Here is a 27,598-nt window from a genome sequence, read left to right on the forward strand (position 1 = left end):
TTTAGTGCTATACATTTCCCTCTACACACTGCTTTCAGTGTGTCCCAGAGATTCTGGTATGTTTTGTCTTTGTTCTCATTGGTTTCAAAGAACATCTTTATTTCTGCCTTCATTTCGTTATGTACCCAGTAGTCATTCAGGAGCACATTGTTCAATTTCCATGTAGCTGTTCAGTTCTGAGTGAGTTTCTTAATCCTGAGTTCTAATTTGATTGCACTGTGGTCTGAGAGACAGTTTGTTGTGATTTCTGTTCTTTTACATTTGCTGAGGAGTGCTTTACTTCCAACTATGTGGTCAATTTTAGAATAAGGGTGATGTGGTGCTGAGAAGAATGTATATTCTGTTGATTTGGGGTGGAGAGTTCTGTGGATGTCTTTTAGGTCTGCTTGGTGCAGAGCTGAGTTCAAGTCCTGGTTATCCTTGTCAATCTTCTTCGTCAATCAATCTTCGTTGATCTAATATTGACAGTAGGGTGTTAACGTCTCCCATTATTGTTGTGCGGGAGTCTTAAGTTTCTTTGTAGGTCTCTAAGGACTTGCTTTATGAATCTGGGTGCTCCTATATTGGGTGCATTTAGGATAGTTAGCTCTTCTTGTTGAATTGATCCCTTTACCATTATGTAATAGCCTTCTTTGTCTCTTCTGATCTTTGTTGGTTTAACGTCTGTTTTATCAGAGACTAGGATTGCAACCCCTGCTTTTTTTTTTGCTTTCCATTTGCTTGGTAGATCTTCCTCCATCCCTTTATTTTGACTCTATGTGTACCTCTGCATGTGAGATGGGTCTCCTGAATACAGCACACTGATGAGTCTTGACTCCTTATTCAATTTGCCAGTCTGTGTCTTTTAATTGAGGCATTTAGCCCATTTACATTTAAGGTTAATATTGTTATGTGTGAATTTGATCCTGTCATTAAGATGTTAACTGGTTATTTTGCCCATTAGTTGATGCAGTTTCTTCCTAGCATTGATGCTCTTTACAATTTGGCAAGTTTTTGCAGTAGCTGGTACTGGTTGTTCATTTCCATGTTTAGTCCTTCCTTCAGGAGCTCTTGTAAGGCAGGTCTGGTGGTGACAAAATCTCTCAGCATTTGCTTGTCTATAAAGGATTTTTTTTTCCTCCTTCACTTATGAGGCTTAGTTTGGCTGGATATGAAATTCTGGGTTGAAAATTCTTTTCTTTAAGAATGTTGAGTATTGGCCCCACTCTCTTCTGGCTTGTAGAGTTTCTGCCGAGAGATCTGCTGTTAGTCTGATGGGCTTCTCTTTGTGGGTAACCCTACCTTTCTCTCTGGCTGCCCTAAACATTTTTCCTTTCATTTCAACCTTGCTGAATCTGACAATTATGTGTCTTGCGGTTGCTCTTCTCGAGGAGTATCTTTGTGGTTTCTCTGTATTTCCTGAATTTGAATGTTGGCCTGCCATGCTAGGTTGGGGAAGTTCTCCTGGATAATAGCCTTAAGGGTGTTTTCCAACCTGGTTCCATTCTCCCCGTCACTTTCAGGTACACCAATCAATCGTAGATTTGTTTTTTTCACATAGTCACATATTTCTTGGAGGCTTTGTTCGTTTCTTTTTACTTTTTTCTCTAACCTTGTCTTCTCGCTTTATTTCATTAATTTGATCTTCATTCACTGATACCCTTTCTTCCACTTGATCGAGTCAGCTACTGAAGCTTGTGCATGCATCACGTAGTTCTCGTCCTACAGTTTTCAGCTTCATCAGGTCATTTAAGATCTTCTCTACACTGTTTATTTCAGTTAACCATTTGTCTAATCTTTTTTCACGGATTTTAGCTTCCTTGCAATAGGTTCGAACATCCTCCTTTAGCTCGGAAAAGTTTGTTATTACCGACCTTCTGAAGCCTATTTCTGTCAGCTCATCAAAGTCATTCTCCATCCAGCTTTGTTCCGTTGCTGGCGAGGAGCTGCAATCCTTTGGAAGAGAAGAGGCTCTCTGGTTTTTAGAATTTTCAGCTTTTCTGGTCTAGTTTCTCCCCATCTTTGTAGTTTTATCTACCTTTGGTCTTTGATGTTGGTGACCTACAGTCAGGGTTTTGGTGTGGATGTCCTTTTTGTTGATGTTGATGCTAATCCTTTCTGTTTGTTAGTTTTCTGTCTAAAAGTCAGGTCCCTCAGCTGCATGTCTGTTGGAGCTTGCTAGAGGTCCACTCCAGGCCCTGTTTGCCTGGGTATCACCAGTGGAGGCTGCAGAACAGCAAATATTGCAGAAAGGCAAATATTGGTGCCTGATCCTTCCTCTGGAAGCTTCGTCCCAGAGGGGCACCCACCTGTATGAGGTGTCAGTCGGCCCCTAGTGGGAGGTGTCTCCCAGTTAGGCTACATGGGGATCAGGTACCCACTTGAGGAGGCAGTCTGTCCATTCTCTGAGCTCAAACACTGGAGAACCACTGTTCTCTTCAGAGCTGTCAGACAGGGACGTTTAAGTCTGCAGAAGTTTCTGCTGTCTTTTGCTCAGCTACGTCCTGCCCCCAGAGGTGGAAACTACAGAGGTGGCCTGCCTTGCTGAGCTGCGTTGGGCTCTGCCCAGTTTGAGCTTCCCCTGCCTCTTTATCTACCTACTCAAGCCTTAGCAATGGCGCACACCCCTCCCCCTGCCAGGCTACTGCCTCGCAGATGGATCTCAGACTGCTGCACTAGCAATGAGCAAGGCTCCGTGGGCATGGAATCCGCTGAGCCAGATGCGGGATATAATCTGGTGTGCCATTTGCTAAGACCATTGGAAAAGTGCAGTATTTGGATGGGAGTGTCCCATTTTTCCAGGTACCGTCTGTCACAGCTTCCCTTGGCTAGGAAAGGGAAATCCCCCAACCCCTTGTGATTCCTGGGTGAGGCAATGCTCAGTTCTGCTTTGGCTCGCCCTCTGGAGGCTGCACCCACTGTCCAACCAGTCCCAGTGAGACGAACCAGGTACCTCAGTTGGAAATGCAGAAATCATCCGTCATCTGCGTCAATCATGCTGGGAACTGCAGACTGGAGCTGTTCCCATTCGGCCATCTTGGAATGGAATCCTCCTAGAGGGCATTTTTAACAGAGGAAAGGAGTGCAAAGTCCCTGAGACAGGGTCCTGCTGTGGGTGTTCAACAAAGAGGCAGGAGACCTGTGTGGTTGCAGCTGAGCGCACGAGGGAGGAAGGAGGGGGAGCTGAGCCTCAGGGAGATGGAAAGGAAGAAGACAGAGCTCCTGGTGGATGTCTGACCAGTGCTCCAAATGAGCCAGGAAACCCCTGGGGCTTTTAAGCAAAGGAATGACACAATCGTTACAAGGCCACTTTGGCTGCTGGGTGGAAGACAGTCTGTAAAGGAGCAGGGCAGAACCACAGAGACCAATCAGGAGCTATTCCAGAAGCAATTTAGTAGTAGAGAGGATGTGGCTGGGGTGGGGTGGTGGAGGTGATTAAAAGTGGATGGATTCTGAAGACATTTTGAAGTATAGAGCCAAAAGGTTGTACTGGTAGATTAGAGGCAACCTGTGAGAAAGATGGGCATCAAGGATGACCTCAAGATTTTTGGCCAAGCAGCGGGAAGGATGGCGGAAGATGACAGGGCAAGTGTGCTTAGAGGTAAGGGGTGAACCAGGGATCTGGGACACGTCAGACCTGAGATACTGATTAGACACACCAGCAGAGACGGGTGGGGTAAGTCAGAAGGATTCCCACATCTGCAATGAACTGGGGCATTATCAGCACGGAGATGGTATCTGAAGTCAGGAGACCGGATGAGACTATCTACAAAGTGAGCAGAGACAGGAAGAGAAGACATCCAAGGCCACAGCCCTGGGGCCCATGTGAGAGGCTGGGGAGGCGAGGAGCCAGCACAGAAGACTGAAAACGAACAGCTGCTACCACTCTGGGCTAGTGGAAGGCTAGAAACTGCACCCTCCAGACACAGCATCATGCTGCAGGCTTCTGGCTTGCCCCCTCAAACAGGGACATGGCCAGAATTGCTAAGCAAAATCGCATCTCCAGCTATCATCAGTTTAATGGAGTAAAAGTTTGTTTTAAAGAATAATGAGACCCAATCTTAGTACAGTAATCAATAAACCAGAAAGACAACAAACAAATCCATCAAACTGGCCAAAAATTTAAATTCTAACAATATTAGGTATCGTTAAAGAGGTAAGGAAATGGAAAGTCTCTTCTGGAGAACAATTAAAACTATAAAGCACAATTTCTAGATATCTACATACAAAGTGGTACTGTTTATGCAAATTTAAAATACAAACATAAAATCACATACTATTCATAGATATATACATGTACGTTAAATGAACTGAAAGGAAAACCCCCAGTGCAGCGAGAGTTCTTCTGAGAGGGAGAGGAGAGTGGCGAGGAGTGGGGAGTAAGGGAAGCTGCTCCTCTCTTCCCTTAGGCAATAACCTCGCTGAACTGGTTTTAAAAACTACATTGAATGTGTGAAAAGAACTTGAAGCAAATATGAGAAAATATCTATAATCAACTCTGCTATGAATACATGAGTACACACAATAAAATACTTTGTACTTTTTTTGTATTAAAAAAATCTCCAAATATGTTTTAAAAGCACAATAAAACAAGATCATCTGTTTAAAACAACAATTGTTTAATTATACCTACGCTGCAAGCCTATAATAAAGTGAAAGGAGAGGAATAAATTCTGCTGGTGTAGCAACGCAGAATGTTAGGTCTCTAGCACAGCATGACACAGCACTTGGCAAAACTCCACCTCTATGTTCTACTTCACTATTATTTGACAAACACTGTAAAAACAACTTTGAGCATATTACCCACAAATACAGTCGTTTAAAAAAAAGTAAACTGAAAGGAAAAAGGTAAAACTACATCGTTTATCAGAAGTTCTAATCTAAATAGGGAATTAGGATATCAACTTTGAGCAATAATCTAAGACCAGGTTCAAATGCTTTTGGAATCAGATGAAAATACAACAGTGAATAAATACATAGGTAGTATTTATCAGTCAGTTAGCAAATGTAAACAATCCATGATAATTAATAGAAACTATAACTAATTCTCTTAAATATGCAAATTTAAGATATAAGTACTACCTCCCCTTAACAATTGAGAGAATTCTATAGACACATTAATTTTTATAAGATTCATCTTCTTGAAGAAGATATACATGAGTATATACTATAATAATACCTTTATCTTGTCCCTTTTCTAGTCAGTGGGTAATAAGTATACTTGCTGAAACTCTAACACATTTTCCTAACTTTTACAACTGAATTGCTCTGTACCACTGAAAATGTGAGTCATTTCTCTTGTATATTTACAAGTAAATCCAGGCTGATTCATTTCGTGTGTTACAGGGATTAAATGCATTTGAATTTTTACCTATATATTCAATGATGTCCTCATCACTTTCTCTTTGGAAATTTTCTCTAGACCAAACTAATACATGTTAAGAAAACATAGCAAACAGGTAAATGTTTAATTCAAAGCATTTTAAAAGCAGAATACTTTTCAATTTTTTTTTCCTTTTGTCGATAAATCCTTGGGTTAAAACAAGTTTCACAAAAGATACTTCTATTCTCTGACGAGTTAGAACAGATGAACAGGTTTATTCTTCCTCAAAATTCGTCAGAGATAAATACTTAAGTTTGTTAACAATGTTTTTGAAAAACCAGCCATTTAACCTTTTTGGAATAATAAACACTTCGGAGAAGTAAACAAACGTTTTATTCCACAAATTATGGAGCTGCTGCGCAGCGCAAGGCACTGCGCTAAGTGCTGTGGGTGGGCACATGTTACGTACTCACTGGCTCCGCTCATGACATGCTGAATCACTGTGGTGGGAGCTCAGGTGAGAGCGTGAATAATTTCAGAACAAGGTAGAGGGGCAGTAAATGCTTTCAGGGAGGAAATTGTAAAATACTAGAGGAGTCCAGAGAAGGGAAGAATTGTTTCCTGCAAGAGGTGTGGAAAAAGAAAATCAGAGAAAGCTTCATGACAGCAGTGGACTTGGCTGGATCTTGAAGGAAAGTGAGATTCTGACCAGGGCACTGGAGCCACATTTGTGTGGGGAGTGAGGGCTGGGATTTTAAGTGAGGGGTGTAAAGGTGAAGAGCGATCAATGTCAAGTAGGCAGGAAATTCAAGCATGAGGGTAGGTAAAAGAGAGAAATCAGAAGGACAGAGGAGTAGGTAAGCAGCAGATTACAATGGATTTTGATCACGGTCAAGTGTTCACATTTTATTTTCTAGACAAATGGGAACCGATGAGAAACTCTGAGCAGAGGAGAGGATCAGACACATGCTTCAGAAAGATGAACATGATGGGGGATAGATGAATAGGAAGGAGGACAATCTAGACATGGAAAAACTAATTAGGAGTCTACTGCATATAAATAAGAGGTAATGAAAACAGGAATTAGGCAGTGTCAGTGGGAATGGTAAGGGTATGGAAGCAAAAAAAATTGTACATTATAAATAGCATTTATGAAAAATATGGTATATAGCCTTACCTGATTCTTCTGTATCCTGTTCATCTATTAAACCTACTGAGACGCCTAAATCCACACATTTCTTGCTATGTGCCTTGGACTTCATGTGTTTTGTCAGATTTCCTTAAGGGAAAAGAATGTTTACTAAGCTTACGTAGTATGATTTTGCTATTGCATTTGTAAACACTGGCAAATTTCATTCCTATTCAAGCCAAAGTACAGATTGTGGTCATACAATTCCAATGACTAAAATGTGAACAAAAGAAAATTTGGTATCTATATGTTGTAATACCTTGTTATTTATCAGTTTATATTTTCTTTTTAAAATCTGCCTCCTCTACTTTGATAACATTTCCTTTACCTTATGTTTTCTATTCTCTAGTCCTTATTTCTTTCTGGGACATTTTGTACAAACTTAAAGTCTCTTTCAGACTACACTGTGATCTGTAGTTCTTGGAGTGTGAATTCTCCACTTGTTATGTCTGCCGGTGCTTTCTCATTTGTTTCTTTGCATGCTTTTTACTTTTGAGTTTATCCTCAGCAAGATTGTTTTCCATGGAATCCTAAGTATCCTGGGTTGCAGAAACATCTCTATAAAGCAGTTTTCCAATTGCTTCTGCCTGGAACCTTAACAGTTTCACTGGTTTCAGACAAGGGACTCTGGACCAGTTTTTTCATTTGTTTTTGCATGGTATAGATACAGGGTTTTACTTTTAAGTGGATGGGGTTTTTCCCACATGGCCCAAAGTCACTGGACAGGAGGACTAGGCTTATTTCAGGAACCTCAGATGCTATCTCAGGACAGGCATGCCTGTAGGCATGTATCTGGCCTCGATTCCCATAAGGCCTTCTAATTTTTTTTTGTTAGTATCTGTTCACCAAATTAGCTTTGAGTTTCTTATTTCTGGCACCTTGGAATTCACCTTTCAATGTTTCAAGCTTGACTATCTATGAAAAACTATTTTGGGTCATTGTAATTTTATAAACAGTTTTTCTGGAGTAAGAAAAGCATTTCCTGTCTTCATTTCACTTCACATATAGAGGATAAGTCTCAAAATAGTACCAGTAAAGGAGTGTTTTCCTCTGGCAGCTGTTGTATCGACCTCTTTAAGTAAGACCATGCTAGCTGAGAACCACTAGCCACACCTGCCTCAAGTGATCATTGAACCCAGCGGGGACAGCTCAGATTCTTCTCAGGATAACAAGCATCTCCAGTGGATAACGCCACACACAAAAACATTGCCAACAAGGGCAAGTCATCTTTTTTGAGAAACAGAAACAACTCTAAATGTTGAATTTAGTGGGCAGGGGCAAAGTAGTATTTGAGAATAAGTCTTTAGAAGAGCTCAAAATGTCTGAAACATTGGTCCAAATTTCAGGCTTGCAGTAGCTGAAGCACACGGAAAATAGCCATATTTATTCAATTTCTTGATAAATGCACTAAGCCTGTGAAACTGGTCATCCCTGTAAAGCTGATTCTTGCACTACATAGTATATTCTTGTCTGGGCCAACCCCGCAGGAACCCAGAGCTTGGGACTTAAGGAGGTCAGGCTTAAGAGGCTGCCAAGACCAGATGATGACTAAGGTCCATCAAACCCTGACTTCTGTGATTCTGGACATAACACCCAGATTAACACTTGGCTATCTCTGATCTTTATGTTAAATATACTAGAAAAAATATGAAGCAAATATGGCAAAATCTTAGCAATTATTAAAAGATTACGGGCACAATGGTGTTCATTATACAGATCTCTACTTTTATTTGAGAGCTTTAAAGTTTTCACATTAAGAAATTATAAAAATGGTTTAGACATCTTACTATGGTTGAAATTTCCACTTGTAAGTCAAAATGTTTTCAGTGTATTAATACTAACAATATTACAAACCAAATTATAAGGTCCACTAATAGTCCTCTTTTTTTTTTTTTTTTTTTTTTGTTGTTGTTGAGATGGGGGTCTTGTTCTACTGCCCAGGCTGGAGTGTAGTGGCGAGATCTCAGCTCACTGCAACCTCCACCTCCTGGGTTCAAGCAATTCTCCTGCCTCAGCCTTCTGGGTAGCTGGGATTACAGGCACCTGCCACTGTGCCAGGCTAATTTTTTGTATTTTAGTAAAGATGGGGTTTCATCATGTTGCCCAGGCTGATCTCAAACTCCTGACCTCAGGCAATCTGCCTGCCTTGGCCTCCGAAAGTGCTAGAATTACAGGTGTGAGCCACCGCACCTGGCCCTCTTCAAAATGTTTTTGCTCCCTAGATAGCCATTGCAGGTTATTTCCTAGTTAAGAATCTAATGTGGTAATTGTAACTAGACAAAATTTGGAAATACAAGTTTTTAGTAAGCATATTTTCTGCATGAACTTCAGGCTATTAACTTATTATCCGAACTCAACCCTTCCTAAATAATGTAAAATAAACAAAAATCTGGCATTTCAATATAAAAATATTTAATGTGCTGCCCATATTAAAATGCAAATTTATCTCCTAGCAATTTTATAACACGGCGTTGTGTGTTCATTTAATAAGATAATTCTTTCTGATAGATTTATAAACATTATATCTGAATCCCTCTGGAAAGCGGAGAGGTTTTGTTTGCTGGATTCGCTATAGCTAGCACACAGTCTAGGCTTTCTGTGATTATAAATGAGACTAAATCTTGAAGAGAATACAAGCCCTCTCCTATATACTTGGTTCTGCGACTGACCTTTAAAGCAAGAATCATGAAAACCAGAAAAGTCAGATTAGAAAGTGTATTGTTTGAAACCATGTACCTCAGAAAATCAAACTCCAGAAGGCAAGATAATGAATATACAGATGTGAAGGCATTACATCAGAAGCATCACAAGTTTAGGCTGCTACAGATTATTTGTCTGATGGCGTTTTTGCCTGTCCTTTGCGATTACCGTGCATTTATACAGGGCATGCATCACATCACTATTTACGCTTCTGTTAGTAACGCAGACATGGTTCAATAATAGGAGTGGAAGGATATCAAGTAAAAGAGAAGGGAAAATTCTGGGGCCTAATGTGAAGAAAAAGAAAAAAAAAAAGATCTATCTATTATTTAACTACCTTTAAAAGGTGCTGTGGAATCTGTTTTACACAGATTCATAAAAAAGTAGACTTCAAAAAGGCAAGCCTGACCATAAAAATGAGAAGTGCTTCATGCCAAGAATCATAGGAAATGCGTGATCACTGATTTACTAAATACGTTGTTCACCAGTCTGCCTCAGCAAGGATACGCCTCCTTAAATAAAATTATCCATATAATTCCGACATGACATCTTACAAAAATAAACAAAAAATGTAATGGGCAAATTCAGATATGACGCAGGCGCATATTCAGAGTACTGTAAGACATGCAAAGTGCTTAACAAGTCAATGCTCAGCTCTTAAAGGGTCGTTATGAACTGTCCCACCATTTAGTTAGGACATTTCTATCTAAAATCTTTGAGTATTTCAACTAAGATTAACACCTCTGTGACTCATCATATTTTTCCTTGGCCAAGAAATCTCCCTGTATTCATTTGGTTTACGCACATCGAGGTTTGTCGCTTCCTTTTTTGCCCCCTTATTTCCATAAATATTTTTTAAATACCCTGATTCCTTTTCTTGTTTCTATTGAGAAATAACCATTTCCCATTGTATGCTGATCTCTTGTATTGAAAGCATCCTCTTGTACATGATAAATCTTTATGCGTATTATTAAGCTTTCTACAACATGCTTCTTGTCTCAAAGGGAGTTAAATAGATGTTTCCTTAATCTAAGGATCAAAACAGATGAAAAGCAATAAAACTTCAGGTTAAAAAGACCAAGTATTTTTACCCTATCCAGAGTCGCGATCCCTCAGGACAGGAAGGAAAATTATCATCTTTAAAACTCACTCAACCTCCCAACTACAGAGGGTCAGGTCCTAATCACAATAAAGAACTGCATCGCTGAGTATCCTCCCAACCTTCTCATTGCTTGAAAGTTTTTTGGAACAACTTCAAAGCCATCTGAAGAATTCCTTTTGTTTTTCCATCATTCTTCCGTTCAGACACGCATTGCAGCTAAAAGAGCACTAATTCTGAAGGGCCATGTAGTTTTACAAGTTATAACTCTCTTAAAATGGGCCCATAAATACTAGCCAAAAAATGTAATAAATTGCTTAAGGAGTGATCAATCTTTAAAACAAAAAACTGCAAAGACAATCAACATATGAAAAAAGTAAACGTTAACTGCAAAAGGACAAAAAGTTGTTTGCTATCTGTTTAAAAAAACTTCAACTAGTTTTTTTTTTTACAGCCATACCTGTTTTCTCAGACATGTTTTCCCACCAATTACCTTGCTTTGTTACAGATCCCTTGTTTTTAGAGAGTGGGCCATATAAAAATCAAAATCTGCCAAGAAACAAACTGTTCCATGAAAAAGGAGCCTAACAGAAGAAGGGCAAACATTTAAGCAGTAGTATGTCTATTACATGGTATCAACGGAAAACTTGTACAGGGTAAAATTAACTATGGTAAGGCTCATAAATAAAACATATTATAAAACGGCAGAAAGAGGTCGCTAAAATAGCAATTTAATGATTAGTTCCTGAAGACTTCTTTATAATAAATTATAGAAACCTATAGAAAATTTGTTGAAGCTAAAATTTAACCAGTATTGTGTAAAAAAAGCATCATGAAAAAATGGCTATAGTATGCCTAAAATGTAGACAAAAAACAGAGTAATACATATTATAGAAGTACTGTCAGTCCACAATGTATTTTAAATCTTTCTTCCAATCTTTGTAACCCACCCCAAGTGAATTTACCTGTGATCATGAAAATTTCTTTTTTTCCTTCAGGCCCGCAAATAAGTATTTTGAAAAGGTATATAGTCATCATCGGCTTGTACAGACTGGCAATTTAATGGAGTATAAAATTTTTAAAAAGGGCAGTTGCTCCTTTAAAAATATTAATTTATTATATATTTATTCACATACAATTAAAAATTTTCCAATGGTTCTAAAATTATATAAAGCAATAAGACTACAACATTGACAAAATGTAATTTACATTAGTCTATTTAAGCTACTATTTCGTTGGTCAAAGAAAACGCATAGTTGGGTTTTAGCTCTACCACCTAAATACACACAAAAAGGACCTTGAAGCAATGTGCATCTCATACCTTTAGTCTTAAAGGAGAAGTTACAGTAAGTGCAGTGGTAGGGGCGGACATCTGTATGGGTTCGTATGTGTTTCTTTAACATGCTAGGTTTCTTACAACGTATTCCACATTCTTCACAAATGTATTTTCCTCTTCCCCTGCCTCGGACATATACATACTCTTCATTTGACTTATATCTAATTTAAAGAAAAAAAAATGAATAGGGAGATTGGACACTATGTCTTTAAGAAAATAATGATGATTAAAATTCAAACCAAAAATAAAACAAGGCACAACTTTTATACTCAACCAATAACAATTTTATGCATGTGAAAGTAACAGAATATTCCAACTTTTTATATCAATACTTAATACAGCTAATTCTAATCAAACAAACTTTTGCAATATTATACTTCGTTTTGTTTTGTTTTTAGAGACAGTCTTGCTCCGATGCCCAGGCTGGAGCACAGTGGTGCAATCGTAGCTCACTGAAACCTCAACCTCCCGGGCACACATGATCCTCCCACCTCAGCCTCCTGAACAGCTGGGACTACAGGCACGCACCACTGCACTCCACTACTGTATGTAATTTTAAAATACTTTCCTGTTCCTAAGTCATTGGTTAAATTTTTTTCTTCATTGCTAGATTCAATCACAATAACTTTTAAGTACTGAAATATTTTGGAGCTTTACCATAACTATAATTGGCTTTTATGATGTTTTTGCTCACAACGAAATACACAAAGATATCAAATGGGCAATGAATTCATCTGAGAGCAGATTCTCTAGGTCATTCCTTATTGTAAATCAATGTGAAAACCAAGGTTCACTCTAATAATTTAGTTTTCAGCTGCCTTCAAGGTTGTATAGTACTTCCCAAATAGTCATCATTTCTCCATCAAAATAAAATTATTTAACATAATGCTAACATATTTTGCTCTGGAGATTCTGTTAATATGCTGAGACACCTTGCAACATTGATATTAAATTGGCGCTAAGTCTTCATTCACATGAAAGCAAATGTACATTTAAAAAGTAAGTTTAAATGTACATTTAAGAAGTAAAATTTGTACTTGCCCTCCATCAAATATTTTAATTCTTCTTGGTTCACTTTTGATTAAGGAATTTTCTTTATCTTGCTCACTGTTAATTTCAGAGGCATCTTTATTGCTGAATTCAACTACTGTGGACTTTTGATTACCTAATGCTCTCTGAAAGGAAAAAAGAGAGAAACTAATTTAATAAAACTGAAAACACAAACATGCTAATCTTTCACTGGAAATTAAAACACGGCAGAGCACAGAGCATATGGTCAACGAAATGCATTTCAAAGTAGTAATAGGTTCAAAGGGCATTTGCTTTATCTCCTCCCTTATGAATCTGTCTCAATCACAGCAAAATGATAAATCTTACGTTACTTTAAAATTCCACCACAGGTCACTGACACCCCCAACTAAAGGCTTTACAACCTCCTACACCATGGTATTTCATAAGTTTACCAGAAACTTTTTTTAGTAGACTAAATATTTTTTCTTCCATTTAACCAACCACTCATACTACCATTTAAATACATTTCTTAAAGAGTTTACTTTTGGAGATGGAAAAGAGCTAGTTACCTCTTTTGGGAAAATAATGCCTCATACCCCTTAGAAACATCACTAAGTCTCCTTCAGCTTCAGTGCAGTATAAAGTAAAGCAGAAGCCCCATTTCCCATTATTTTACTTTTTCTTCCTCCATTATTTTAAACCATAAATCTTTTTTGAGATGGGGTCTCATTATTGCCCAGGCTTGAGTGCAGTAGTACAACCACAGCTCACTGCAGCCTCAAACTCTTGGACTCAAGAGCTCCTCCCACCTCAGCCTCCTGAGTAGCTAGGACCACAGGCGTGAGCCACCACACCTGACTACTTTTAAAATTTTGTAGAAATGGGGGTCTTGCTCTGTTGCACAGACTAGTTTTATACTCCTGACCTCAAGTGATCCTCCCACCTCAGCCACCGAAAGGGCTGGGATTATAGGCATGAGTCACCATGCCCAGCTAAAACTGTAATTATTTCTATCTTCTCAAAAGTTTACTGAATACTGTTAAACGTGACATCCAGGTCTAGCCAAAAAGTTAGGTTTTGGCTTGATAACAACTAAGTCTCTGGAAAAGAAGGTAATGAACATCAAAATCAAAATGATAAAACAATGTGTGGTTTTCCTATAGGAACTATATAATAATATCATCTTGTGATTTTATGTAAGATTTTATGCTACCACCCCTTTGACAGTACGTTGTCTCACTTATGGTGCCATTCTATTCTCTCGGGTCCCTGTGAGGCAGGCAGCACAGGTGGACTATATATCCCAGTGAGGAAGGGCACTCTCAGGGTGAAGTTCCTTGTCCCAGGGCAAGTGTTAAGCAAACACTCAAACTCTAATCATCTGGCTGAATCCAACGCAACGCACAACTTTTCCTACCGAGGGCTTCTTTTATGGAAACCTCTTTGAAGAAATTACATGGTCAAGCAGATAGCTGTGGTGCTGAAACGACTTAATAATACTAAGAGATAAGAGTCTATTCATTATGGAGAGGGGTCTGTGTGGCCTCAGAATAGTAACTTGGGAGGCCCATCCTTACACAGGCAGGAGTAAAGAAAAGTTGCTGGCCCACATTCCTCAAAAAGGCAGTGGGAAGAGCTACTGATGCAACCTTTCCTTCTCTTTTCCTGGCAAACAGATTGGCTTCCGCATAATTTGGAATATATGCACACACCTTCCTTTGACTTTATCCCTTCAACAGTAATCCTCTTTATTTTCAATATCAAATCCCCCTTTATCTTTTGCTCACTTTCGTACTATTAAATCTGGCTTCTACTTGCCAAAGTTATCAATGAGCTAAATGCCAAAATCTTAGTCTTTACCTGCTTCAGCACTCTATGTATCATATGTTGAAGATGCCATGTTTCACCTAGAAATCCTTTTACTTCATAGCATCTATCTGTTCTTTCCCACTGTGAATCATAAATGCATTAACATTTGGGTTGTGGATAAAAGTCCAGTAATCCATCCTCCACAGCCACTTGCTCATAGACTCAACTCTCCAGTGATCTGCACAGTCCAGATATACCCATTTGCCTTCAACTTTATTTGACCTAACAACTCTCCTTGAATATCTTCTTCCATGTTTTGTGTGATGCCACTTTCTGCTCATTCTTCTCCTTCCTCTATGATCAATCTCTTTCAGTTTCCACACCGGAGTGTGGACTTTCTTCATCCATTCAACTTTTTAAGTAGTAATGATCCCCAGGATCCAGTCTAGGCTCTCTCCTCTTCTTTATATCCTGAGCAATCTCATTAATCACATCTATGCGCTAAAGAATCTCTACTCTACACACTTCCACCCAGAGCTCTCTCCTAAGCTCCAAATCTAGATATGCATTTCCAGACATTTCTTCTGAGGCATTTGGTACTCAAGGAGAGCCACTTCTCACAAGCACTTCAGGAACATACATGGAGATTTGTTTAAATTCTAACGATTAGGTCTTATCTTCTAAGATTTAGTAGATTTAGAGCTTGAGAACTTAAATTCCACAGGTGGTTTGGATGCACTTTCCTTCACTGAGAAAGTATCATCGGTTCTCCACCACCATACACATGCTTTGGTTTTTACCTACGTTTCCAACTTTACAGCGCTTTTTAACCAGACCAGACTCCTCAGAGTTCTTTAAATGAACCAAGTTTATTCTCATTTCCATGTCATTTCGTGTATTATTAATTTTTTTTATTCTTGCTGGGTGCAGTGGCTCACACCTGTAATCCCAGCACTTTGAGAGGCCAAGGTGGGTGAATCACCTGAGGTCAGGAGTTCGAGACCAGCCTGGCCAACATGGCGAAACGTGTCTCTACCAAAAATATAAAAAGTTAGCCAGGCATAGTGGTGGGCACCTGTAATCCCAGCTACTCGGGAGGCTGAGACAGGATGATTTACTTGAACCCTGGAGGTGGAGTATGCAATGAGCCAAGATCGCACCATTGCACTCCAGCCTGGGCGACAGAGTGAGATTCTGTCTTTAAAAAAAAAAAAAAAAAAAAATTATTCTTTTTGCCTGAAAAAATCCCTATTATTATTATTTTTTTTAAATTTTGAACACTTAGCTAAAGTATCACCACCTTTGGAGTATCTTTGCTGAATTCTTATCTCTTCCAACTACTAGCAATGTTAGAAGTTTCCTTCTTTAGAATTGTTCACACTTCTATGGTAATACTCATACTGCAGTATTTTCCTACTGACAGATCTGTAAACGTTTATTAACCTGTGTTGCATGCTTATGAATCTACTGAGGCCAAATACTTCTGAATATCCAGAGTCCAATGTGATATCCTTACCTATTATTCTAATCATGTAAATGACTTTTACCCATTTTATAAAGGTGATAATTCTAATGAGACTGATTCCACAAATTACCCTAAATTATAGTTTCATGACCTTAAATTACTTTATAAATCTTGACCAAATCAACTTATCAAGTATATGAATTATTTTGTGAAACTTCTCTCTAGTGCTAATGGCTCTCACAGCTACAATGGAAGAGAATTGGAATGGGCATGGCAGGGGCATGTAGTTAATAAGCTCAAGACAAGTCTAAATGGCTTTCTGCTTATATTTCAGGATGAAATACAACAATCTTTGATTATCTACACCTGTTTCCCTGCATTAGCAGGAACAAAGCATAACCATGATTTCCTTTCACTTAACAAGAAAAACAAAACCTTAATATAGGTAACACATTAAAGTAAAACCATGATCATCTGTACTACTAAATAAAGACTTACATAGTTAGCTGAGAAAAAAAAAGTGCTCAGGGTAAATTATTTCTAAAATCTTTCAAGATAGAATCACAGAAAGACTCCTGGTAACTTTTATCGACGTAACTCCTGGGGTAAACATATCACCCCGTCTTTCAAATAAGACACTTAAAGCACAATTTGTCACTCAAAATTAAAATATTTCCAGTTAAAATATTTAAAGGTATCAAGACACATTTAAAACAAATTTGCACAAACCATATCTGAAGATAAATTATATTTCAAGTACCTTGCTTAAGTTGCTTTTCCACTTGCTTGAATAGACCAATAAATCTGACTTGGAATGGGTAGTTATTGCCTGACAATATAGTGATTTTCCAGTGTTCTGTTTTGAATTAAGGAGAGAAAGTGCAACTTTTGTGGGCAAACCGAGTGGATTTGGATTACTGGAGCTTACTGTCCAATCAGTATAGGCTGAAGTCTTCTGGTCCTTCTGAGGTAAATGCAACGACTTCTGCCTTAAGAGATAACACCATGTAAAGTTGGTTGTAGTTTTCAGGCTAGGAAAAGCCAGCTGCTGGGTGTCCCTGATGCTAAACAATGAAAGAGAAGTGACTGGCCGTTGACTTTGCTCTTGGATGTTTACTTTGTCACCTTGATTTTTAACCCCCGGAGACTTCCTTTCTTGGTTATTGTCTGTACATTTCAAAGGAGAAATATGAGTCTTTTCTGAAGGGACAGGTGAATTTCGAACTGTAAGAGTTAATGATGTGGATGACTTGACGTTTTCAAATTCCTGCAATTCACTTATAGGTTCTGTAACGACAAATTCAGAGCATTCTGTTGACGAATTATCAGCTGGTAAAACATCTGTCAAATTAACAGCCTCACTACTAATTTCAGGTTGAGAAAAAACATCCTTTTCCAACATCACACCGTCCAGGGGCTCTGTAGTACAAACCTGCCTCACTAAAACAGGCTTCTTCTGTTTACTAGCTTCATCAGCTCTCGAACTCAAAGGCTCTAAAGGTCTCACATCTGTTGCACAAACAGCTCCATTTTCATCTTTGGCCCGCTTCTGGTGCTTTTCCATGGCGATATCTAAACTATTTGCTGGGGAAAGCATCCTTTTACTCGAAGCTGAAGATTCTTGTTGAGGTGAAAGTCGACCAACAGATATTTTCTGAGTTATGGGCAAGGATTCTGATAGAGAAGAATTTTGGCCCATCTCTGAAAAAACATTTTCACAAACAAATTCCTTCTCTGGGTTTGGCAAAGCATTCTGATGACCTTTTTGCAGTGTTGGCACAGAATTTTGTTCTTCACTGACTGGCACTACACTATGATTAGTCTGGCAAATTGGCTGATTAGGCAGATCTTGGGTCACTAGTATTTGCGGCAGGGACGTGAGCGTAGCAAAACAGTAAGCAGGAACATGACTCTGCAGGCGTACGGGCAGCATGAATGACGGCACCTTCTGCACCTGACTTCCAAGCGGCCTGAGCTCTGGTGGTGGCAGAGGATGCGAATTAGACATGCTATCGATCAGTTTGGTTGGTAGCGCTGCTGATGTCACACAACGATCTGGTCCAACTGGATCTGAAATCACTTGATTTGGCAAAGAATGTACAGGATTAGAAGAGCAAGACGAGCCTGAAGTGAAAACCTGACAATGCAACTGGTATTTGGGAGCAAAGCAATCCTCACTTTGAGAAGGCCCAGATGAAACAGAATTTTTATCTGGTTTGCTACCCTGCGTAGACACTTGCAGAGATAGCTGTGTGCTCTGGTGGCTAGGGGGTGCATGGATTTGATTTAACAAATTGATGTCACAGAGCTGTTGAACAGGAAAGATTCCGCTAGAGCTGGAGTTTGACGTTTCTGCCTGCAGATCCTTAACCTGAGTCTGAGAGTGCAAAGTATTTGCAGAAAACTCAGCTAAAGATGTACTAGTGAGCTGAGGCCCCTGATATGGCACTGTGTTCACACTGGGAAGAGCAATATTTTGGAAAGATGTTGGGTTTACAGGAGACAGATGACCATCTGGGGCTATGTTTAAAGATATCTGCCGTACCAGTGGGCCTCTCCTTCTTTCTAAGAGAGGCACGTGCCCAGTCATTCCCCCTCGAGAAGGTGAAGATGGAGGCTGCAATTCAATAAGTGGTGTTGTCTGGGGTGGGGTGATGCTTCCACAATCAAATGATTTGCTTCTGAGATCAGACACCTCCATTGATGTTTGCGTGCAATTAATCTGTTCTGATGCAGCACGCCTCATTTCCCGGTGACTTCCAGGAACATTCAGCATGTTCAAGCCAGCTGGAATCATAAGAAACTCGGCTTTATTTAGAAAATCGATTTTGGGGGAAGCCTCCATTTTAGAAATGTCCTCTATATCTAAAGAGGCTGAGAAACTTGAAGTGTGAGATAAACTGCTCTCCCTACTTAGACTCCTGGAGAGAGTGGAATCAAAGCTCGATTCCGTTGAGGAATGTTCTATCTCAGCCAGACGGAGTCTTTTCTTTTTGGGTGGCAGTTTCTCTGTTGGCAATTTTGACAAGGTTTCACTACGCTGGGGCCAACTGAACTTCTCTGACTTTTCTTGATCGTGGCATTGAGCTTCTAGGTCCCGATCTGGTTCTTCTGTGACCAAAATCTCTGGCACTTGGATGTTGTGCTGCCGGACAAGTCTTGAGGGCTGTCCTAACACATGTCGTTCATTTGGATTCTTTCTGGAGCTTTCCTGAAGTTCTCCTCTGAGAGCGTCTGATAGTGCAAGCTGGTGAGGATAAGACCCGTCCCGAGAAGGGTGACCTTCCTCTTGGGAGATTCCTATCACTTTCAGAGACCCAGGCTTCCCTGTTCTGTTCGGCTCCTGGAAGGAAACTGGGGAGGCTCTTTCAAAGGGCTCAGACTTGTCAAATGAGTTGGGCCTGCTCAGGGAGTTGGTGTGCTGGATGACGGAGATTCCAGTTCCGTGTCTCTGCAGTTCTATCTTGTCCTGGGCTGCTGAACTTATCTGTTGCTCCATGATGGTCGACAGCTTGGGATCCATGGTCTGTTCAGGGCCCCTGGCAACAAGGTGAATTTGGGAGTTTTGCAACTGTATATTTTTATGCTGCTGGTCACTTCTTATGGTAACATTATGTTTAGGCAAACTGGGATTAGAGCCCAGAGCATTCTGAAACTGAAGGCCTTCGGAACTTTTTGGAGAAGTTCCACTTTCATTTTGCTGAAGTTCATCATCATCCCCAACACTTTTCATTTTCCTCCTTTTTCTTATCTGGGGCGTCTGTTCCCAGACGCCAGAGGACCCAGCAACTCTGTAGTGTAGAATCTGCGGCTGCGGACCGCCGGGCACAGGGCTGTGCTCAGGTTCTCTCATGGCTACCTTTGTTTTTGGTCCGTGTAACTCAGAACAGTAAAATTTCTTATGATTTTCAAAATTTTCCAGTTTCCTATACCTGTTTCTACAAGTTTCACACTCAAACATTGTCCCTCGCCCTTGATGAGACTTCTTTTTTTCTATATGTGGGCCTTGTGCCAATGCCTTGCTCCGTGCTGACATGGCTTCACCAACAGCATGGCATCCTTGGTGGCTCTCATCCAGGGACTGTCCAGTACCAAGAACATGACTTTCATTTGCTGAAGAATCTTCTATGGCTGCTTGTCTCACAAGTGTACGGGGATGTCCACTCTGGGGCACAGGAGTGTTAGGTCCTGATACAAAGACATCGTCATAGAAAGCGCCAATTTTGTCATCAAATGACTGACTTCCTCTTAGTGGATGAGGAGGAGGTATTATATTTGCAGGTACTGCTGAATAACCTGTGGTCGGCATGGAATTACTTCTTGTGATAGGTAAACAGTCAAGTGAAGGTACAGACAGAAGAAACACTTGCTTTGATTTTTCAGTAGGGGTAAAAGGGGACTTCGGTATATCAGAGCTTGAACTTGTTCTCCGTCCTACTGGTTTTAAATCAAACTGGAAAGAATCTTTAAATATGTAAGATTTGGGGGAATCAATGCTTCCTCGTCTTGACAGTGAGGTTCTCCGTGGCTTCACACTATCCAGTTGCTTGTCATCTACCAAAGCTTCATTGTCTGAAATAAGCTTCGATATCCGCTCCTCAAGTGTTTTTGTGGCCAAAGGTGGGCGCATCTGACCTGGTAAAAGCAATGCCTTTTCCCCTGTGGGCAAAGCAGAGGGTGTTGACGTGGTGACATGAGCTGCAGAGGGTCCGCTACTCCTTACAGAGTCTTGTTCTGTGCTGGGTAATGTTCTGGCAAAGGGTGTTGGTGGACTCACTGTTTGATCGGCACTTTCAGAACGTGAAAAGTAACCAGAATCTGTGCTTCCTAAACTTCGAGGACTCAGGAGCTTTCCTTGCTGCTCTTGGGAGTAATCGGTAGCCTGCTGCCTTTGTAGCTGGGCGTGTATCGTTCCTACATGAGAGTCTTGCTTTCCTTCCAGTGGATTCACGTCACCTTTCTGGTGGGACTTCTCATTAGTCTCCAACCTGGAGACTCCACCCTGGGACACGCTGGCTGAAAGTGGCTGTACGTTTGTCACCTGAAGGTCCTTCTGCTTTTGTGCACTAGAAAGTTCAGGCTTGGGATCCACGGCCTTTGGACTGTCAGTTCTTAAGGGGGACACGGTGACATGGTGGACCACAACTTTTGGTAACTCTGTCACAGCTTGTGATTCTGCAGATTTGTCCTGTAGCAAAAAGTCACCTACCACATTTTCTGGATTGCTTGGAGTGAAGCTTGATTTTAGTAAAGTTTCAGCATTTGACATCCTCTTTATTATGTGCACAGGCTGCAGCTCTATGGCGCCCAGGTCATGCTGTCTCTCATCAGTGGTGCCTTCCTCCTCGCTCTCCCCACTGTCTTCTACGTCTGAATGAATACTAAGTGCTTTGGGGGACTCGTGGGACAAGAACAAGCCACCAGCATCTGGCTGCAAGACAAGACCCAGTTTGATAGTATGTGCGTGGGATTTCTTGTGCTTATACAGATTACTTTTAGTCTTAAATGAAAATCCACAAGTCACACAGGGATAGGGTCGCTCTCCAGTGTGGGAGCGGATATGCTTTAAAAGCACACTAGGCTTTGCACATGCTCTATTGCAATACTCACAAATATATTTTCCTTGTTTTTTTGGCTTCTGATCTTTCAGAAGAAGATTGCACATTTGCTCTACGCTTTGATTAACAACAGAGGCAACATGAGTTGAATTACAGATTGGCGTGGGGGGCGACTGTGTAGAATTAGCTGGACTTATTGACAAAGGTGAAGCAGAATCCATTTGCTGGTTTTGAGGAGTAACCTGAGATCTACTGGAAGGTGAAGTTAGGCCTACAGATGATGTCACTGCTATATTATAAACCTGTTCAAGTTTGGCATTCTCTTGATTTTGCAGATTTGTCAGTGATCCTGTGAAACCTGAACACCCTGGAAGCTGTTGATTATGTTGGTTGGATTTGGAAACAAAGTGTTCATGTTGATGATACAAATGAGAAGCTGACTGCACTGCCCCTTGCTCATTCTTCTGAGCAGCAGACACATGGACTGTGTATGAGGTACAAGAAGACTGTGATTCAGCAACCAATTCCTGTGAAGTCTGATTTGGGGCATCCATTGAACTGTTTTTTAATTTGGAAGGGGAACGTGCAGTTTTATTTGGCCTCAGTTTTTCTGTCTTAATTGCACAAGATGAGCCCTTTTGTGACAAGGTACTCAGTTCTGGCTCCATTGCTTTCAGTAAGACATCGAATGCGGTGTTTGTGTAGGAGGGGGACGTAGTGCCACAATGAGAAGAGATGCATTCGCTATTGTCAGTCCTGGTTTTACTTGACAAGGAACTTGAGTCACATTGTTCATCGAGGACACTGAATTTGGCAGGGTCAGTGCCTTCGGATCTCCATCTGCGCAGTTCAGATGGATGCTGCAGAAACAAGGGCTTCTTTGGGGAGACAGATACTTCAGATTTTGAGGCTTCGGCAATTATTCCAGGTGTTTCTCCGTTTTGTTTGGTAAACTGCTTTCCATTTTTTACAGGAATATAATTCTGTTTCTTGTGAGACTGCGAAGCACTATGAAGAACGGCGAAAGATGACTCTTCTGTATTTTGTTTATGTTTTGCCTGAAGAGGATTTCTCAGTGGGGATTTTGGTATTTTTTTCAGGTGATTCTCAGTTACGACCTTTTTGCGTTTCACACCTTTAAGGGATTCCGAAGTTCCTTTAACACCAGCCTCTAAGATTTCTGTTAAAAAAACAACAACAAACAATTGGTAACATTGTACATACACCAACTATACTTTTTTGAAAATTAAGATTACTATCATAAGGACATTATGACAAGTGAAGAAAGTAGTTTAAGGAAAGTCTATTTTTTTAAATAAAACTGCACTTCTGCATTCCAGAAATTGAACAATGTTGCCAATCAAAATCTACTGAAACACTCATGCAAAGACCTAAGTGTGCATTTCTAGAATGCTTATGTTCCTTTCTTGAGAAATCAACATCCTGGAACCAGAGCTTTCAAAAACTCAATTAGCTTTCCCCTTTTCACTCTCACGCTTAAACAGTGCTCCACAGGGTTAAAGAAACTGATAACTAACAAGAAGTTTTGAGCTTGTCTTACAGCACTGCAGATAAGGAAAACAGCTTGTTAGAATTCCCACTGCTTCTAACAAAACTGGTTGACTGGTTGAAGCTGGTTGAAACTAGTATGGCTGATTGGGATCTGCACAGATAGACTTCTTGACAGATGAGGGACTTCCTGACATCACAGCCAGTATTTTCACCACAGGTTTCATACCAACTCCCTCCGAATTTGCAAAGGCAACCCATGAAGAAGCACGAAGAGACAACTGTGCCTGCTCAAGGGCCTTTCCAAACATCCCCTCCCTTTCCAACAATCATTAACCAACCCCGAAACCCCTCCTCCAGCATCTCTTCCTTTTAGATACTGCTTTGAGCTGGTAAGGGAAGACAGAATTGAGCCCATCTCCTGCATGGCTGCCTTGCCATTAACCTTTCTCTCTATAAAAATCCAGTGATTCGGTGTTTGGTTTTTCATTGTGTGTAGGCAAATGGACCTAGACTGGCTTGGTAACAATACCTGAGGACTCTGTCCACACAACAGTCTGAGAAGGCTGGCCAAAAAGAAGAAAATTCGGCTGGGTGCGGTGGCTCATGCCGGTAATTCCAGCACTTTGGGAGGCCGAGACAGGTGGATCACGAGGTCAGGAGATCCAGACCATCCTGGCTAACACAGTGAAACCCTGTCTCTACTAAAAACACAAAAAGAAAATTAGCCGGGCGTGGTGGTGGGCACCTGTAGTCCCAGTTACTCGGGAGGCTGAGGTGGGAGAATGGCATGAACCCAGAAGGCAGAGCTTGCAGTGAGCCTAGAAAGTGCCATTGCACTCCAGCCTGGGTGACAGAGTGAGACTCCATCTCAAAAAAACAAAAAACAAAAAAAAAAAAAAGAAGAAAATTCAACCCTTTAATGCTGAGTATTTGACTGCCTTATCTCATTAAGGATCTTTTAAAACAAACTTTTCAGCAAATTTCTAAGTATGCAAAACTGATATTTTCATTAGAAAAGGGGCTGTTAATATAATTTCTAGAGCAGACCATAGTCAGGACAGCCACGAAGTATTGCTGATATAGCAATTGTATCAATGAACAGAAAATTATGAAACTAAAATAATTCACTTATTTTTGGTTCCTTACCAACAAAATTTAAAAGTCATAAGGTTGTAACGGGCCTTGGTTTAAAAAAATTACCATTGTAACTCAACAAAATATTCAATGGCTATGTGTCTTTGTCATTAGCGAAGGTAAGGCAGGTAGGTGGGTAGGGAGATAGGCAGAAAGAAGGTAAAACTTATTGCAAGAGAAATGAAATCACCTTCATTTCTAGCTGTGTTGGAAATAAATCAGTATCTAAGTGACAATGCCCACAATCTATCAACTACTGTATTTTTGAGCAACAATTACTTGCCATGATTTAGTTTGGTTTCCATTTGTTGGATTGTTAGGCATATGAATAAAAATTATTCAACCGTATATTACTCTATTTGTAGAAAGCCAACTACTTAATTCTCCACTATTTTCAAATAGCCGTTGCAATGTACATATTTGAAATTCATATTAGACCAAAATGTCTATACTGTAAAAACTACTTATTGAGGATAAAATTTACATTAGAAATATTCTAGTCATATTCTGACCTCAGTTTATATGCTCTCATATCATAGTTTAATGGGAAAAAAAGCATACTATTCCATTAAAGATACACTTACCCTCCATAATCAAAAAAACAAAAGGGGGGGTCTCAAAACTAAAATATTTGAGCTAAAGAATAATAGAAAAAAGTATCAGTATTATTCACTTTTACAAAATGTTTTAACAAATCTTTTTTTATTCTCCAATCCACTCACTCATGAAATAGCGTTTTCCTACTGGTTTTCCCTTATTGAGATGAATGTAAGAAAGTCAATGATTAACTCTATCAGGCAAGTTGGCAAAGTGAAAAATGATGCTCATCAACCTGGGGTGAGTAGTCTCTCTCTGCCCACTTCCAAAAGCTAGATGTGGGTGTCATAAAGGTGAAAGCCAGTAGGCTATTAAAGTAAATACAAAAACAGAGATGAGAAACCACTTGGATGAGAAGCTGGCAGAGCTGAAACACCATGGACTTAAAAATAATCTACCCATATCAGGCCCCATTCAGGACCTATTCAACCAGAGTTTTGGCCAGGGTAGGTATGCCTGTTTTGCTCTGTTTCACAAACATTTTAAGAGAAACTTTTATTTTTAGATAGAGTTATGTTATTTAAAATTAAACAATGTCTTATACTTCAAAGAAAAATGCAAAATTCAACCCAGAAATACTGTATGTGATTTAAACAACAACAACAAAAAATTTAACCTTGCACTTAAAAGAAAATGACATTGAAGTTATTAAGATAAAGGAACTGCTAAACTTAAGATCCATATTTCTTTATAAGAGAAACTATTTCCTAAAAATCTACTGAGTGTTAAGAATTGGAAAAAGAGGTATGTTACACGGAACTTTTGAACTACATGTTTTGATTTTAGATATAGACAGATTCCTCTCTCATTTGTCAAAGTATATAACACTTACATTCTACCTGTATCATTGTTTACACTTAGTTCTCTATTCTTAACACTTGACTGGTGCTATCACCTTCAACACTTTGCATACTCCTTTGCTTTCTGGCAATTTGGTTTATACCTCAGAAAACTTTTCTTCTATGATATCTTCATATATGTTTTCTGGTCAACTTTTTTTGGAATAAGGTTCTTTTCTTTGGGGACATCAATTACGTTTTTTCTGGATCACCCTAACGATAATTTAAATTGCCTTCCTCTCTTCGGGTTTTTACCTTTTGTTTTTTCTACAATTTTTCTAAAGCTTTTTTCTTATGTCGATAACTGAATTGTCACACCATTAAGTTCTTTACTGTTTCGTATTTATTCATTAGTTTTCGACTGACAGTATTTTGTTCTCATTTTATTCCCTTAGTTCCATATTTCCCATTTCATCTCATTTTATTGTCTCATATTAAGTTTGAGCTCTTGCTTAAATACATTTATGATCTTTAGATCTGCACTTAAAAACACTTTCTGTTTCTGGAGTAATATTTCCTTTAAGGCAGAATTCGACCTGTCTGGCACATTCTCAAGGCTCTTCTACTGCCTGAGATTATGGAGAATGGTGATCTCACTCAGCACTCAGCTGAGAACATACTCCCGACAGTCTTTTTTGAGTTGTGTTCATTCTTCTGGATTTTGTTGGATCTTCTTTCTTTAACAGGTTCACTGTCCTTGTTCAAGGGATAAAGCCCACTCTACCACTGGTGCTTGGCGGCGGGGGGAGGGGGGAGGTAGTGAGATGACCCTGGATCTTGGATCAGTCTAAATTCAAGGACTTTTTTTGTGATTGTAAGGAGGGGAGAGGCTATGAGAGGGGATGAGAGAGATGCAAACGGAGGAACGACAGCAGGTCTATGTGAGAAGAATACTGCGCTATCTTTTTAGAGGTGGAAGTGAAAGCAAGGTGCCTGCTGTCCCACAGATTTTCACTCTCCACCCCTTGATTCTCAAGATCTGGGGTTGAATGGCTCAGAGTGGGCAGCTAAGCCATCAGGCTAGGAATTATAGACAAATATCTTCCCTTGAGAACCAAGGCCCTGGAGTAGAAGGCAGCAGACCCTTGGGTTTTCAGAGAATGAAACACCTGGAATAGTTTTTTAAACTTACCCTCATCTTGATTAATTTTAAATCTATCTATTAAAGAGTGACTGGAGTTATTTTCTCTTGTCCTCTTATCTATAGAAAAGAGCACAATCATCAAACCTTGTGGCTAGATCTACAACTTAGTTAAGAGGATGCACAGACCATAGTGCTTCAAAGCAGAAATAAAACTGGTATGAGAGGAGGAGACAGCTGTTCACCATCAGCACTTGTGCTTTTCCATCATTTGAAAGGCAATTTGTTGTTAAGGTGAACTAAATATAAAATACATTCGAGGAAACAAAGAGAAAGACCCAGCAGTGGAAGGCAGCCCAAGGATTCACATGGAGCCTACGTAATGTGATCACTCCCCACCAACCCCACCAACCAGTGCCCCTGCCGACCCTCTGCCTCAGGGGAAGGACACTGCTTTCTATTCACCATCCTGATTCCAGAAATGCTGTCATTTTGTATGTTTGTTTGCTTTTACCAAGTTTGGACATACTTGGTGCACACCAGCATTGAAACACAACCCTCTCTCCTTACACAGGCAGGACTTACAGTCAGATTGGGAAGGGAGGAGAAAGATTTCAAAATACGAGTCAGCCAGCCACCGAAAACTGTATTCTCCACTTGTCAGTGTGCGACCGCTGGTGACTGAAAATCAGGCAGAAACTCTGAGATATCAACACATCAAAAATCCAAGCATGACTTAACTTAACAGATACAAAGTACACTCAGGAGAGGGACCAAAATCAGCAGCACTGTCCCTTGTCAGACCACTGACCTGGGCTTCGAAAGAAAAGCCAGCGCTCTCCATCAGTTAGGTAGCCAAGAACAGCTTAGAAAGACCATAAGGGCCACTTTATTTTTAAAAAGTTGAATAGTTGGGGAAGTATGAGTTAAGATTCCTGGGTTCTGTGTGAAGTCACTGACACTTTA

The 27,598-nt window shown here is 40.0% G+C and overlaps 1 protein-coding gene across 2 annotated transcripts in view; it reads right to left on the reverse strand.

The window, feature by feature from the left end:
* Positions 1-27,598, reverse strand: part of HIVEP1 (HIVEP zinc finger 1) — a 151,727-nt gene that overhangs the window by 22,521 nt on the left and 101,608 nt on the right. Inside the window, exons 4-7 of one of the 2 annotated variants that reach the window (XM_017891165.1) lie at positions 16,672-22,649; positions 12,668-12,801; positions 11,612-11,787; positions 6,480-6,581 (exon numbers count right to left, since the gene is read on the reverse strand). In XM_017891165.1, coding sequence (XP_017746654.1) covers positions 6,480-6,581; positions 11,612-11,787; positions 12,668-12,801; positions 16,672-22,649 — 6,390 coding nt within the window. The remainder of the gene's footprint in view (positions 1-6,479; positions 6,582-11,611; positions 11,788-12,667; positions 12,802-16,671; positions 22,650-27,598) is intronic. The other variant, XM_017891166.1, reaches the window with a different exon arrangement.

This window comes from Rhinopithecus bieti, unplaced genomic scaffold, assembly GCF_001698545.2.
Source record: "Rhinopithecus bieti isolate Rb0 unplaced genomic scaffold, ASM169854v2 scaffold_19939, whole genome shotgun sequence".
NCBI classification, from domain to species: Eukaryota; Metazoa; Chordata; class Mammalia; order Primates; family Cercopithecidae; genus Rhinopithecus; species Rhinopithecus bieti.